Below are 12694 nucleotides of genomic sequence, written 5' to 3'. Positions count from 1 at the left end.
GGAGGCGCTTAAAAGTCTGTTGCTCCCTCGGTGGAGCGGGAAAGCCAGAACTGTGTGTGAGGGAATACCGTGGAGCTATTGGTGCCCTCCCCTCCTCACCTGTAGCCTTACCGCTGTTCGCTGGGCTCCTGTCGCCGCCACATCATCTCGCGGCCCCACAGCGGGGGAACTACCGCTCCCAGGTGCCCCAGCGGCTCGTGACGACAACCACGCGCCCGGAGGCGCTTAAAAGTCTGTTGCTCCCTCGGTGGAGCGGGAAAGCCAGAACTGTGTGTGAGGGAATACCGTGGAGCTATTGGTGCCCTCCCCTCCTCACCTGTAGCCTTACCGCTGTTCGCTGGGCTCCTGTCGCCGCCACATCATCTCGCGGCCCCACAGCGGGGGAACTACCGCTCCCAGGTGCCCCAGCGGCTCGTGACGACAACCACGCGCCCGGAGGCGCTTAAAAGTCTGTTGCTCCCTCGGTGGAGCGGGAAAGCCAGAACTGTGTGTGAGGGAATACCGTGGAGCTATTGGTGCCCTCCCCTCCTCACCTGTAGCCTTACCGCTGTTCGCTGGGCTCCTGTCGCCGCCACATCATCTCGCGGCCCCACAGCGGGGGAACTACCGCTCCCAGGTGCCCCAGCGGCTCGTGACGACAACCAGGCGCCCGGAGGCGCTTAAAAGTCTGTTGCTCCCTCAGTGGAGCGGGAAAGCCAGAACTGTGTGTGAGGGAATACCGTGGAGCTATTGGTGCCCTCCCCTCCTCACCTGTAGCCTTACCGCTGTTCGCTGGGCTCCTGTCGCCGCCACATCATCTCGCGGCCCCACAGCGGGGGAACTACCGCTCCCAGGTGCCCCAGCGGCTCGTGACGACAACCACGCGCCCGGAGGCGCTTAAAAGTCTGTTGCTCCCTCGGTGGAGCGGGAAAGCCAGAACTGTGTGTGAGGGAATACCGTGGAGCTATTGGTGCCCTCCCCTCCTCACCTGTAGCCTTACCGCTGTTCACTGGGCTCCTGTTGCCGCCACATCATCTCGCGGCCCCACAGCGGGGGAACTACCGCTCCCAGGTGCCCCAGCGGCTCGTGACGACAACCACGCGCCCGGAGGCGCTTAAAAGTCTGTTGCTCATTCCGCGTCGCGGGACGCGCGCGGGCGCCGGGCTAAGCCCGGGCAAAGGGCGGGCCGTCTCTGGCCGTCAGAGGCCGAAGGAGGCTGGGCTGGGCCACGTCCCTTTTCTCTCCAGCAACTGTGAGTACACAGGCCCGGTGTGTCTCCCCGCTTTGTTTCCGGACAATTATGTCTACTCGTTCTGGTAAGCTGTTAAGGAACGAGGGCGAAAAGGGGCCAAATGTGGCGAGCCCTATCATAGGAACTATGGACCGCTTCATCACCAGGGTGGCGGCGGTGATTGAAAAGGAGATTGCTATGTCTGAGCGGCGCTTATCTGAGGTTTACCTCCCCTCAAGATGCTCATCCTTGGTGGTCGACGCTCAATCGTTTATACCGGCCAGTGCCCAGGTTCAACCCGTTTCTCCATCTAGTGTGCCTGGTGTTTACACAGACCCCCCCCAGTTGGCTGGTATAGAGCAAAATATAGGTAGGCTGGAAAATTTGGCTGCTCTTTTCCCTATAGTTACAGCGGAAGACGATGGCCTTGGTAAGCTGTCCACATCATTATTAACTAACCTCCCAAGCGAAGCTATCAGTGAGCTGGAGCCCTCAATACCGCTCACTGCGTCCTTAGCTTTATCAGAAGGGGAGTTAGTTAGGTCTTCCCCGAACTCCCAAACTCCAATCACTGGACAGGAGAATAGACCGCTAAGCAAAAAGCTACGAAAACGTAAAAAGGGTTGCCTAGTGAGACAGGCCGCTCTTTACCAAAGATTAAGAAAGCCTTCTGGATCTGGTACGAGAACTACAAGGGGTAAGCCTATAACGAATGAAATTGACATAGATGGGGATGTTCTGATCTCTTCCAAGGGGCTACACCCAGACGCAAACACTGTCAAGTCTTCAAAGCTCCCTGACTCAGTAACGGTTGAAAATATTTTTGAGAAGGTATACAGCCTCTTGAAACCGTTACTAACACAAGTCAAGGGTCTAGGGGAAAGGATAGACAAACTTGAGCAATCAACCCTTGACGGGTTTCATTCACTTAAAACAACATTCAAACAAATAATTAGAGTGACTGAAAACAAGGACTTGGGTGCAAAGGGGAACGAGCCTTTACCTCAGAGAGACCCTAAGCACCCAATATGTCTTAACAAGGTTGTTCCCAATAGTCCATTAATTCCAGCTCTCATATCTCCCGCCCGTCCCATAGCAGGCCCAAAACATAAGGGTTCAACAACTCACATAGAGCCTGACAAAAATAAGCCTCTTCAACAAAAGCAGCCACAGATTGTTAGTGGCAAAATGGAAGTCTCCCAAAAACCAGGGGCACGTAGTAATTTTAATGGGTTAGCGCTAGAGAAAGCCCCTAGGTCTGCATCCCAACCTACCGCCACACCTACCCTCTCACCGGCCCCCAGTAAGCCAGCTCGACGGATCCCCTCAGTAAACCTCCCACCAGACTGTCAACCTTTTGTTGCAGTCATGGTTAATGTGCCCCCTCTAAAGGAAGGTCAGGTGGAAAACCATCAATCACTCAAGAACAAGTGTATCCACTGGCTGAAGGCAAACAAACCAATCCCGCTGGGTGTGGATGGTATTATCTTAAGTGTCCGCAGAGTGGATTGGGTAGGGCAGGGGAAAAAAACGCAGGAGGGGGATTGTATAATCATAATTTCCAAGACACAAGAGTAGTACCATCGATCTGCACTCCTATTAAAAGTATGGGGGCTCCGGGGGTTAAAGTGGTAGATCTTTCTTATTTTTACCCCAGGCAAATTGTTGGCTCAACTGGAGGAAGTTTAAGTCCCCCTGTTTTTGGTCAGAACTGGGCTGGGGTCTCAGGGGACATCAGGGAGAACCATTTGTGGGCACCAGGGCCTTACTGACTGGAAACTGGGAGTAGAGCTGACCCAGCTGGAGTATTACCTACCAAAATAAATCTTACAAGTGGGATAGGCGACTGTATATCCACCCCACATGATCCCTGTTCCCCTCATATTCCTCCGAGGAGGTCCATAGACAGGGGCATTCTGGCGACCAGCGACACTTCAGCTGTCACGGACCTAGTCTTTAAGGTTTTCAGCTGTAATGTCGCAGGGATTGCAAGAAAACTGGCACTACCGGATTTTACTGCTTCGGTTGATGAGCACTCCCTGTGCCTTTTCCAAGAGACATGGAGCTGTGTTCCGGTCCATAGGGTGGGCTTTTCTTCCTATTCCTCCCATGCGCAGGTTTCGGAAACAGGGAGAGGGCGACCAGCGGGCGGCCTTCTCATCTGGGTCGCGGCTTCTCTAGACTGCAGAGTCGTGGAGTTTCCCACAGGTTCCCCTGACATACAAAACATCACCCTAATAGATCAAAGGGGAAGAATTGTCCTAAATGTTTATAATGTTTATGCCCGGGGAACCGTGGGCGGGAGAAAGTCTCCTGTAATATCTCTCCTCGAGACCTTGCTAAATAATACCCCATATAAGTCTCGTACATTGGTTGCTGGTGATATGAATTGCACGTTCGAGCCCTTGGGCTCGGACGTCTCCCTCGACCAAGACGAGGAGGATACCAGGTTGGGGATTCCGGTACTGGAAATCCCACCGATTAGAAGGTGGTCAGAAGTGGCGCTCCAGTTATACTCCCTGAGCCTTGAATTCAACTTAAGGGCAGCAAATGGGAGGACATCCTCGGATAGGTTGGGTGCCCACACGTACAATAGGCCAGGACATACCTCTAGGTTGGATTATTTTCTAATAGACGTAAACTTATGGCCTTATGTAAGGGACATGCAGGTGGTCCCCTCGACTGAAAGTGACCACAACTTGCTCTCTTTAAGTATGGTCCAGTGGTGGCGCCCCACAAGTAAGGATAACAATAACCGGGTAGCCGCACCCCTGGATGAGTCTGAAGTCTCCCCTTGTGGTAGACGAATAAAATGGGCCAAACTGGTTTTATCAGAGGCAAAGGTAGGGGAAATTCAATTCCACTTAAACCACGCGGTAACAACCCTTGGAACCTCCTTGGAAGGGGTGGGTAGTGTGAGTGGGCTTTTTGTCTGCCTGGTAGAAGCCTTAACTAACGTCTTTACATTATACCATAACAAGTCGGGTAACAAAGACATTAAAAAACCAGCCGATGGTTGGTATACCCAAACATGCAGGGTTCATAAGGCTAAGTTAGTTGAGGCGCTCAAAGTTAAGTCCCGTAGTGTGATACAGGAAGCAAGGAAGGCCTACAATAAGTCCCTTAAACTTGCCAGGAGGGAGTGGGAAGATAAATACTGGGAAGACCTGCTCCAGGCTAGTAAAATTAGGGACTCAAGGGCCTTTTGGCATCTCATAAGCACGCGGAAAAACCCCGATGCTTTTGTGAGACCCTGCAACATCCCGCCTCAAAGCTGGGTAAAACATTTTGGGACCCTATACCTCCCCCTAGATGGGGAACGCAACGTGGGGATGGACTTCACACGAGCAATCGAACCTCATGCCTATGATCTCTTCACTCCTTTAGAGATTGAGGGGGTTATAGGGTGGGTAGCCCCTCGCAAGGCAGCGGGCCCAGATGGCCTTCCGGGGGACCTTATGAGGGCATATCCAGCGGAATGGGCACGGGTTATAGCAGCTCTTCTAAATGATATCATGATGGGAGGGGCAGTGCCAGAATCCTGGAAAGGGGCGGTGGTGGTCCCGATCTATAAAAAAGGGTGCAGGGAAACACCGGGGAACTACCGCCCTATAAGTCTGATTGACTCCACCCAAAAGATAGCTGGTAAAGCTATCCTTGGAAGGATTCTCCACTGGGTGGAGGAGAATAAAATCCTATCAGACTTTCAGGCAGGTTTTCGGGCTGGTATGGGGACAATAGAACAGGTGTTCAGGCTGGCACTACTGGGGTGGAAGGTGGTGGAACTGGGCAAGGGTAGTCTTTATTTGGCCTTTATAGACCTGAAGACTGCCTTTGACCTAGTCCCCCGGGAAGATCTTTGGAGGGTACTTTATGAGTTGGGATTACCCCCTTACATCTTGTCCCTTCTCATTAGCCTCCATGCCCATACCTTTGCTCAGGTCCGCTGGGGTAAAAACGGAGAACTCACTGAGAAGATTCCAGTGTCCAGGGGCGTAAGACAGGGCTGTGTCTTGGCACCCACCCTATTTTCACTATATGTGAATGGGGTGGTTAAACCTCTACAACAAGAACCAGACGACGCCCCCTGTCTCGGAGGAGTCCGTATCCCCACCCTGCTTTTTGGGGATGATACGCTCCTGATCTCGAAGACCCCTCAAGGCCTCCAGAAATTACTAACGCGTTTTCAGGAGTTCTGTGCTGCAAAAGGACTAATAATAAATGTGGACAAAACAAAATATCTAGTCCTAAATCCTCCTAAGAAATTGGGCCGTCCACCCACACTTAACTCGATCCCCTTAGAGAAAGTAGCCGAATTCGATTATCTCGGTATTCGGATTACGGATAGGTTGTCTTGGGCTAATCATATTGATAAAATGGTCCTCAACCATAGGAGAGTAGGAGGTGCTCTCATGAGGGAGTTCAGGGCCTCTCCTAGGAGATCACTTACCCCAGTAATCGATATCTACAAGGCCAAAGTAGTGTCATCAGCCTTGTATGGGGCAGAACTGTGGGGCCACTGCCGATTGGACACCCTAGAGACAGCGGAGAGCAAGCTTCTGAAATCCTTTATCTCCGTTCCACTGAGCACACCATCTGTACCAGTGCGGTTGGACACGGGCTGTAAAAACATTAAAGACCAGGCCCAGCTTCGCCCGCTCCTACTATGGACACGAATCTGGAGGGGTGAAGAACTAAAATCCTATGCTGACGCCCTGGGGGAAATAATGAGTCTGGGGGGCTGGGCGAAGGTAAAGTGGTTAAGAGAAACTAAAAAGCTTCTGGAGAAGATCGGACTAGGAGGCTGTTGGTCATCACGTTCAGCCCCTCCAAAAGAAGTTGTTAAGGCGCTTTACTGGAAATGGACTGTGGAGCGTCTAATTACAAACTCTAACCACTGCAAGTCCACTGTCGCCTTTTTACAAATTAAAGACATTGTGGCTTTTGAACCCTACATGGACTTGATCACTCTCCCCTTCGACCGAGCCCTTTATTTTAAATTTAGAGTTGGATCCCTCCCCCTGGGTGCAGTGGTATCGAGTTGGTCATCAGCGGCCCGTACTTCTCCCAACTGTGCATGTTGCCCGAGTAGGGTTGAGTCCATTGCGCATGTCTTATTTGAATGCCCGGATTAATGAAGGCCTAGGAGTTCCTGGTTGAAACCCCTCTGTCGAAATATGGGCACACGTAGCCACCTAGTAGCCTTGCGTATCCTAACCACGGACACTTCCCCCCCTATAGTATGTGGAATAGCAAACTTTTTAAAGTTGTTTTGGCTTATTCGTTGTAAGAGATTGTCAGTAGCTGTTTAATTCTTTTTTAGTTAATTTAATAACGGGCATTTTATGTCCTTTTATCTTTTTATGAATTTTTACTGGCCTCTTGTAGCATTGTTTTTTTTTCTGTACATTGTAATGATCGTATTTTTATTGTGCTTACAACATATCTTGCATATCGAATAAAAGCTTATGACTGTTATAATTTTTAAATTACTTAGTTATATATTGTACCATGGGTTACCGAGGTACATTTGCAGTATACTGCAGTATATGTGCATGACAAAGCAGTATGTGTTTGGCTAATAGCTGTGTTTAACAAAGGTAAAAGGCAGCCATGTTGTTTTCATCACACTTTATCTGCATTCTGGGTTAGGGCCCTTGATCTAGGTAAGTAGTAGCTTTTATTGTTGTTCTCTACCTATTACAACTTATTTAAGTGTTATTAGGTAGAGAAATGTATTTATAGTTTCCATATATTTGTACACCAATTTAGGGAGAAGTGAGCATTTAAAAAAAAGAAAAATTAAGCAGTGGAGTCTTTGCAGGTGTTACCATGGTACTCTGTAAACTTTTTACTGAAGATTTTAATATGGTAAAAATTGAAAATGCACTCTAGTACACCACATTTGTAAAGTATAGGGTCCTCTAGTGTATTTTTAATCTCTTAACATATTTATTTTCTTTTTCATTTATTTTTGGTACCGTGGTACTCCTGAGGCAGTACCGTGGTACTCTGCATTTTAAAAAAATATATATTTAAAAATTCCCTACCTTTAATAAAGTGGTAACACGTAGGGAAAAATTATCATAGCTAATACTTACCTACAACTAAGGGTGTAACCCCGAACACAAGCAAAGTACACCTAAAAACAACATGGCTGCCTTTATCTTTTGTAAAGTCGTTAGCCAATCACATAATGACTTGTCACCGCTATGTACTGCGGCACGCCTTGAAATACTGCAACATTTTGCCCTCAGATGTCATTAAGTTAAAATGCCTTATAACTTAAAAATACCTACCCTACTTAACTGCAGTAACCAAAAGGATCATATGTACGCCAAAATGTCTAATGTTGCCAAATTTCATGCAAACTCGTTCAGCCGTTTTCGCGCTATACAAGATTCAAAAGTCAATGTAAAATACATTGGTGGAAAAACGTGTTTTGGGACCCCTCTTTTATCTTAGCATCCTCTTGACCAGTCACCACAAAACTTTGCATCATCCACCAATGTAGAAGTAAGAATAGGAAGCAAATTTTCGATGACGTTTGTCAAACAGGTGCGAAGGTATTAACAACCAAAATTCAGAGGGAGAAATTTTAATACCTGGGAATCCTAACTATAACTACAGAGTGGCTGTGTTGTGACCCCTGGCTTAATGTTATGACCCCACAATATTTTGTAGTTGATATTCTGGTGCAATATCAAGTTTGAGGTGGCTTTGAAAATACAAAGGTTACTTACAGTACGGTGGTTCTGAAAAACACGAAACTTAATAACATAACTGTTCTATAGGTCATAAATTGTAATTTGATCAGACTTCCACATAAAAACCATAAATCACCAGCCTTATACATGTTATGCATGTTCCTATTCGAAAAGAACCCCACATAAAATCTGAATTTAGTCCAATGAGATTTGCTTTACAGGAAAGAGAGCTCAAGGCTGTGAATACGTGTTTAATAAGACAGACAAGGAGCTACAGAGAGCCCATAAATCTACAGCAATGATTCATGCCACAGAGTGATATTGTACAGACATCTTACCTCCTCCACAGGAGACCGAGCACTCTGACCGAACGATGGCCCATGTGTAATTGTGCCTCGGGGTTGGCTTTTTGGCAACGTCTACCTTTGGCACAGTGTACTCCCAAGCAATTCCTGGGTTTTTACCCTGGAGGAGGACCTGTAGAGATTAGGAAAAGGAATCAGTAAGAACCAGCATTATAACAATTCTGCCATATTTTTGCCCCTCTTCATGTAGGTAACACTGCCTAGCACCAATAACGTGCTATTATTGCCCAACGTAGGTCATCATTACGATTTGGCCTGTAAACTACGATGGCAAAGCCAAGCCTGTGCTGATCCCGGCTGGATTTACCACACAATTTAAAAGTCACTACATGTTCGAGGACCGAAGTTGGGAATAACATGCAGTCCGGGAATTACCTGGCCATTTCCTGCATGTTTTAACCCAATTCGGGCCTTTTTTTGCTTACATTTTCCATCTTCTTTTAGGGGGTAGAAATATATGTGAAAATGCATATGTTTTTACCGTGTCCAATTCTACACCCTGGTAAGCTTGCAATGAGGGGTGGTAGTAATTTCCACACAACTGGTAATGAAAGCCCTATTAGGACTCACCATATCCGTGCCATCAGATGTGAGATACATTATGTACATAAAGGTAAAACTAGGGAGGACTCATACGAGTGTCAGCTGGTAAACTTCTACTTAAAGTGCCTTACTGGATATTCTTTACACACTAGCAGCACTGCACAGATTAAATTTGGCACACATTAAACAGTCTGGTGGAGTGGATAATGTGGAATTTGGTGCAAAATTCAGCATTTCCAATAATCTAACATCGTTAAAGGAACTCTCCCTTTGCACCATTTTTATAGGCTCAAAAATGAGACTGTTGAAAAGAGTAACTTGCACATATTTGCAAGGAAGAGGTTTTGTTGAGTTTAGTGCCAGGGAGGTCTGAGAAGCATGCTGACTCAAAGTAAATACACTACACACTCAAGGCACATAGGGTTACAGCAGTGAGATAAAGAACACTTGCCCGAAAAGACTGACACGACAGCAGCTGAAACAGCTGGGTCACTCGGTGACTTAATGCAAGCATGGAAAATGGGCCTCTTGACCCACTAATAGTGAGTAAACACACTCATAATTAGGATGCATGGGGTCCCTCGCGGACCTGCAGCACTGAAAGCTACGACTCTGAGGTCATTAATGTGTCTAATGTGACAAAGCAAGGGTTTTTACAGGCACTACAGGTGAGTGTGGCTTTGTCTGCCATGCAAACAGTGATAATGTCCCAAAAGAGGGTGACACTGTTCTGTTAAGTAACGTTTTAGCCGAAAGTAAGTAAGACTGACCGAAGGCACTTGACTTATTTTCATACAAGTGCATGGCTCCAGTCTGCGTATTTCATACCGTGGATGTGCCATTGGGGCCATATGCCAATTAAATAAAAAATAAGTGCGTTCTCTTGCACAGTCGTTCAAAGGCACGGTAACAGCCTGCTCGTAGAAGAGTGCAGTAGACAGGCATAGAGTAGCATGTGAACGCACAGATTTGTGTGCATTCTCTTGGGTCGACCAAGAATTTTGGGGGAGGGTCGGACTGACCTATAAGACAAATAAGCAGTGCCCGATGGGCTGATCTGACAGGTCAGTGTGCGCGACAGTTTTTTTTGGCTGTTTTGGGGCCTCTTTTATGATCTGTTGAGCTGGTATTTACTGTTGATGAGTCCCGTGATAATAAAACAAACATTGCCTGCAGCAAGCTCAAATCCATGCAGTCGTCCAATGCTTGCACAACACGTATACTGCGTGTATTTGCAAGTTCAAAACTTTCAAACTTAGGCCGAATTTTTTCTTTTTAATTCACTTATTGGGGCCACTTTTACTCTGGTTTCCGGTCCTATTTTCGTTCCCCGTCCGACCCTACTTGTGGCGGACACTGAACACCCCAGAAAGTGGGGTCAATACAGACTGCGCACATTCTTTTGTGGACCCTTGTTGATCCCTTCAGCAAGTTAGCACAGTGAGCACATGTAAAGATACCAGTGGTGTAACGAAACTTGTTGTAGGGGTCACCTTGCAAAGTGTATGGTGGGGACCCCCCAAGCTCCCGACCCAGTCAGGAGCTCTGTCACCTGTGCACAGTGCTGTAGGTGGGCCCTTGGAGCTTGCCCCCCACCCATCGGAGAGTTGCTGGGGCTATTGTTACGCCACTGAAAGATACTAACAAAGGGCCCATGCCGCGGCCTCAGAGTCTGCAGAGAGGCACCTCAGATTCGGTTCGCAAGGGACCAGAAAACCTGCATGCATTGGTGCAGTATGTGACTGCAGCCTTCATGAGCAGTGCATGGCTGGTGTCTGTGTAGTACCTATATTACCATGAGCATACTGGGGATACGTTCTATAGAAGCACCCTCCCCCCCTCCCCCCCGGGGTGGTACAGACTCCAGACAGAGGGCCTCTGTGCCTATGTACACGTCTGAAAGGCCAGCATTTGCAGAGAAAATGAGGACAGCCTTCTGCCATGCAAACCAGGGGACACTCTCTTTTGAATATGCACCAGTGCTTAATTTCGGCCAGTGGTGTCCGCTGCTCACAACTGGTACTTAATTTTCTACAACGGTCTCTTATGACAGTCTGCCATGTGGTGGCTCTGTTTGTCTAATTTTGAGATGAGCACAATATCAGTTGTTCAATTAGTTAATATAGATTCAATTGCGGACAGCATGGCTTGCGGGTGAAGGGGCGGGTGGAGTGTTCGCACGGGGGTGTGGGGTTAAATAAAATAAAAAAATTAACTTACCTTCCCAGATCCCTCACAGTTGCAACTCCTGGCGGGTCCCGTTTTCCTGCTCTCCTGCTGAACAGGAAGCAGGCAGCCTCCCTCCCATAGGCCAATCACAACGCTGCAATGGACGGACAGTTTTAGGGCTCAGGGCGGGTGCTGGGGTCAGTATAGTTTTTAATGCGAGGGTAAAGGGACAGTTTCCAGGGCAAGGGACAGTTTTAGGCCTCAGGGCGGGAGGGGTTCAGTCGGGGTACTTCAGAGATATAGGAGATCGTTTTTTGGCTCAAGGCGGGGGCTGGAGCCGGGGTAGTTTTTGGGGCATGGGGTTAACTTTTAGGGCTTAGGGCAGGGTAAAAGGGACAGTTTACAGGGCAGGGGAAAGGGGTATGATCTTTAAAACATATGTCCATTTACCCATCATGTCTTTACCACAAAATTGCGTAGTAAAGGAAAGCATGGTAAAGGCATGCGTGGTAAAGATGCAGTCATTATGGAGACGCATAGTACAGGCATGTGTTGATCAGGCATGCGTTGTACCATCATACAACCGTATGTGGGATATGGGTTACAGGAAACTATGTGGTGTGCTATCAACCAGTTTTGTGTGGACACTCACAGCCTTTTTGTAAATTTTATAGATGTGTTTACATTACTGAGATTCACCCTACATGAGCTCCGAAAAGTTAGGCCTTAACTACTCAGCTACATCTCCTAGCAGAGGGTATAGGTCAATGAGACTTGGTGTAGGTCTATAGTTTCTTGAAGATACTATTTTTGGAGCACTTGTTGTTAGGGACACGCAGTATCCTCCCTTTTGGTATGCTTAGTGGCCCCTGCATCTGACAGGCAGCTAATGTTCACATGCAGGAGCTCAGGATGAAATCCAGGAGCCTTTAACTGAGTAAGGTCATTGCTAGAACGCCATAACCACACCACAAGTACATCATCCTGCCAATACCAATATAGATTTTGGTTTCAGTGATCATTACATTTTACATATTCTATTTCCCTGAAGCTTTCCCTTAGTAGTCACTTGTCAGTAATAGGCAAGACATTTGACCAATTGTAGAATAGAAGTCTATTGCATATATCAACTACAGACCTTTAGTGTTGCCACTTAAGTGTGTTGTAAGAAGTTATACATTAATTTGAATAGATATGACAGCACACCAATTATTAAGAGTTAGTTACTGGTGAAATTAATTTTGCCTTATATTAATGAGGTATACAAAAAAGTGAAGGATGGAATACTTGAAGTAATCTCAGCCACTGGTCATTACTCAGGCTGCATCCCCGCCCATTGTTATTTTGCATACCATGCCACCTCAGTTTGGACCCAGTTATATGCAAACCAGTCTTGACCCTGCTCCGGTGAGAACAGTCCAGCCTCGACTGCCAGACCAGGTCCTCTGTGAACCGGAACTCAAGCAGCCCAGAACCAGTTTCACCCTGGCTGATGAGCCCTATTTAGGGCTCATCAGCCAGGCGTAGCTTGGTTCCAGAGACACAGTGTGCACAGGACTAACCTCTGGGTATACCATCCTACTTAGAGCGACACACTAAAGTATACAAAAGAAATTAGATGGAATACTTGAAATAATCTTAGCCACTGTTTTTGTATAGTTTAGTGTGTCACCTGAAATAATGGTCACATAAGAAAACTG

General features: G+C 47.4%; 1 protein-coding gene across 1 annotated transcript in view; it reads right to left on the bottom strand.

Annotated features, from left to right (window-relative positions):
• ADAMTS16 (ADAM metallopeptidase with thrombospondin type 1 motif 16) overlaps window positions 1-12694 on the bottom strand; it is a 637963-nt gene that overhangs the window by 149925 nt on the left and 475344 nt on the right. Inside the window, exon 17 of the mRNA XM_085606087.1 lies at window positions 8256-8394. Coding sequence (XP_085462213.1) covers window positions 8256-8394 — 139 coding nt within the window. The remainder of the gene's footprint in view (window positions 1-8255; window positions 8395-12694) is intronic.

The sequence above is a fragment of the Triturus cristatus genome, chromosome 5_1 (genome assembly GCF_964204655.1).
Source record: "Triturus cristatus chromosome 5_1, aTriCri1.1, whole genome shotgun sequence".
Taxonomy (NCBI): domain Eukaryota; kingdom Metazoa; phylum Chordata; class Amphibia; order Caudata; family Salamandridae; genus Triturus; species Triturus cristatus.
The sequence above is the reverse complement of the archived record's forward strand: the minus strand, read 5'-3'. Positions and strand labels throughout refer to the sequence as shown.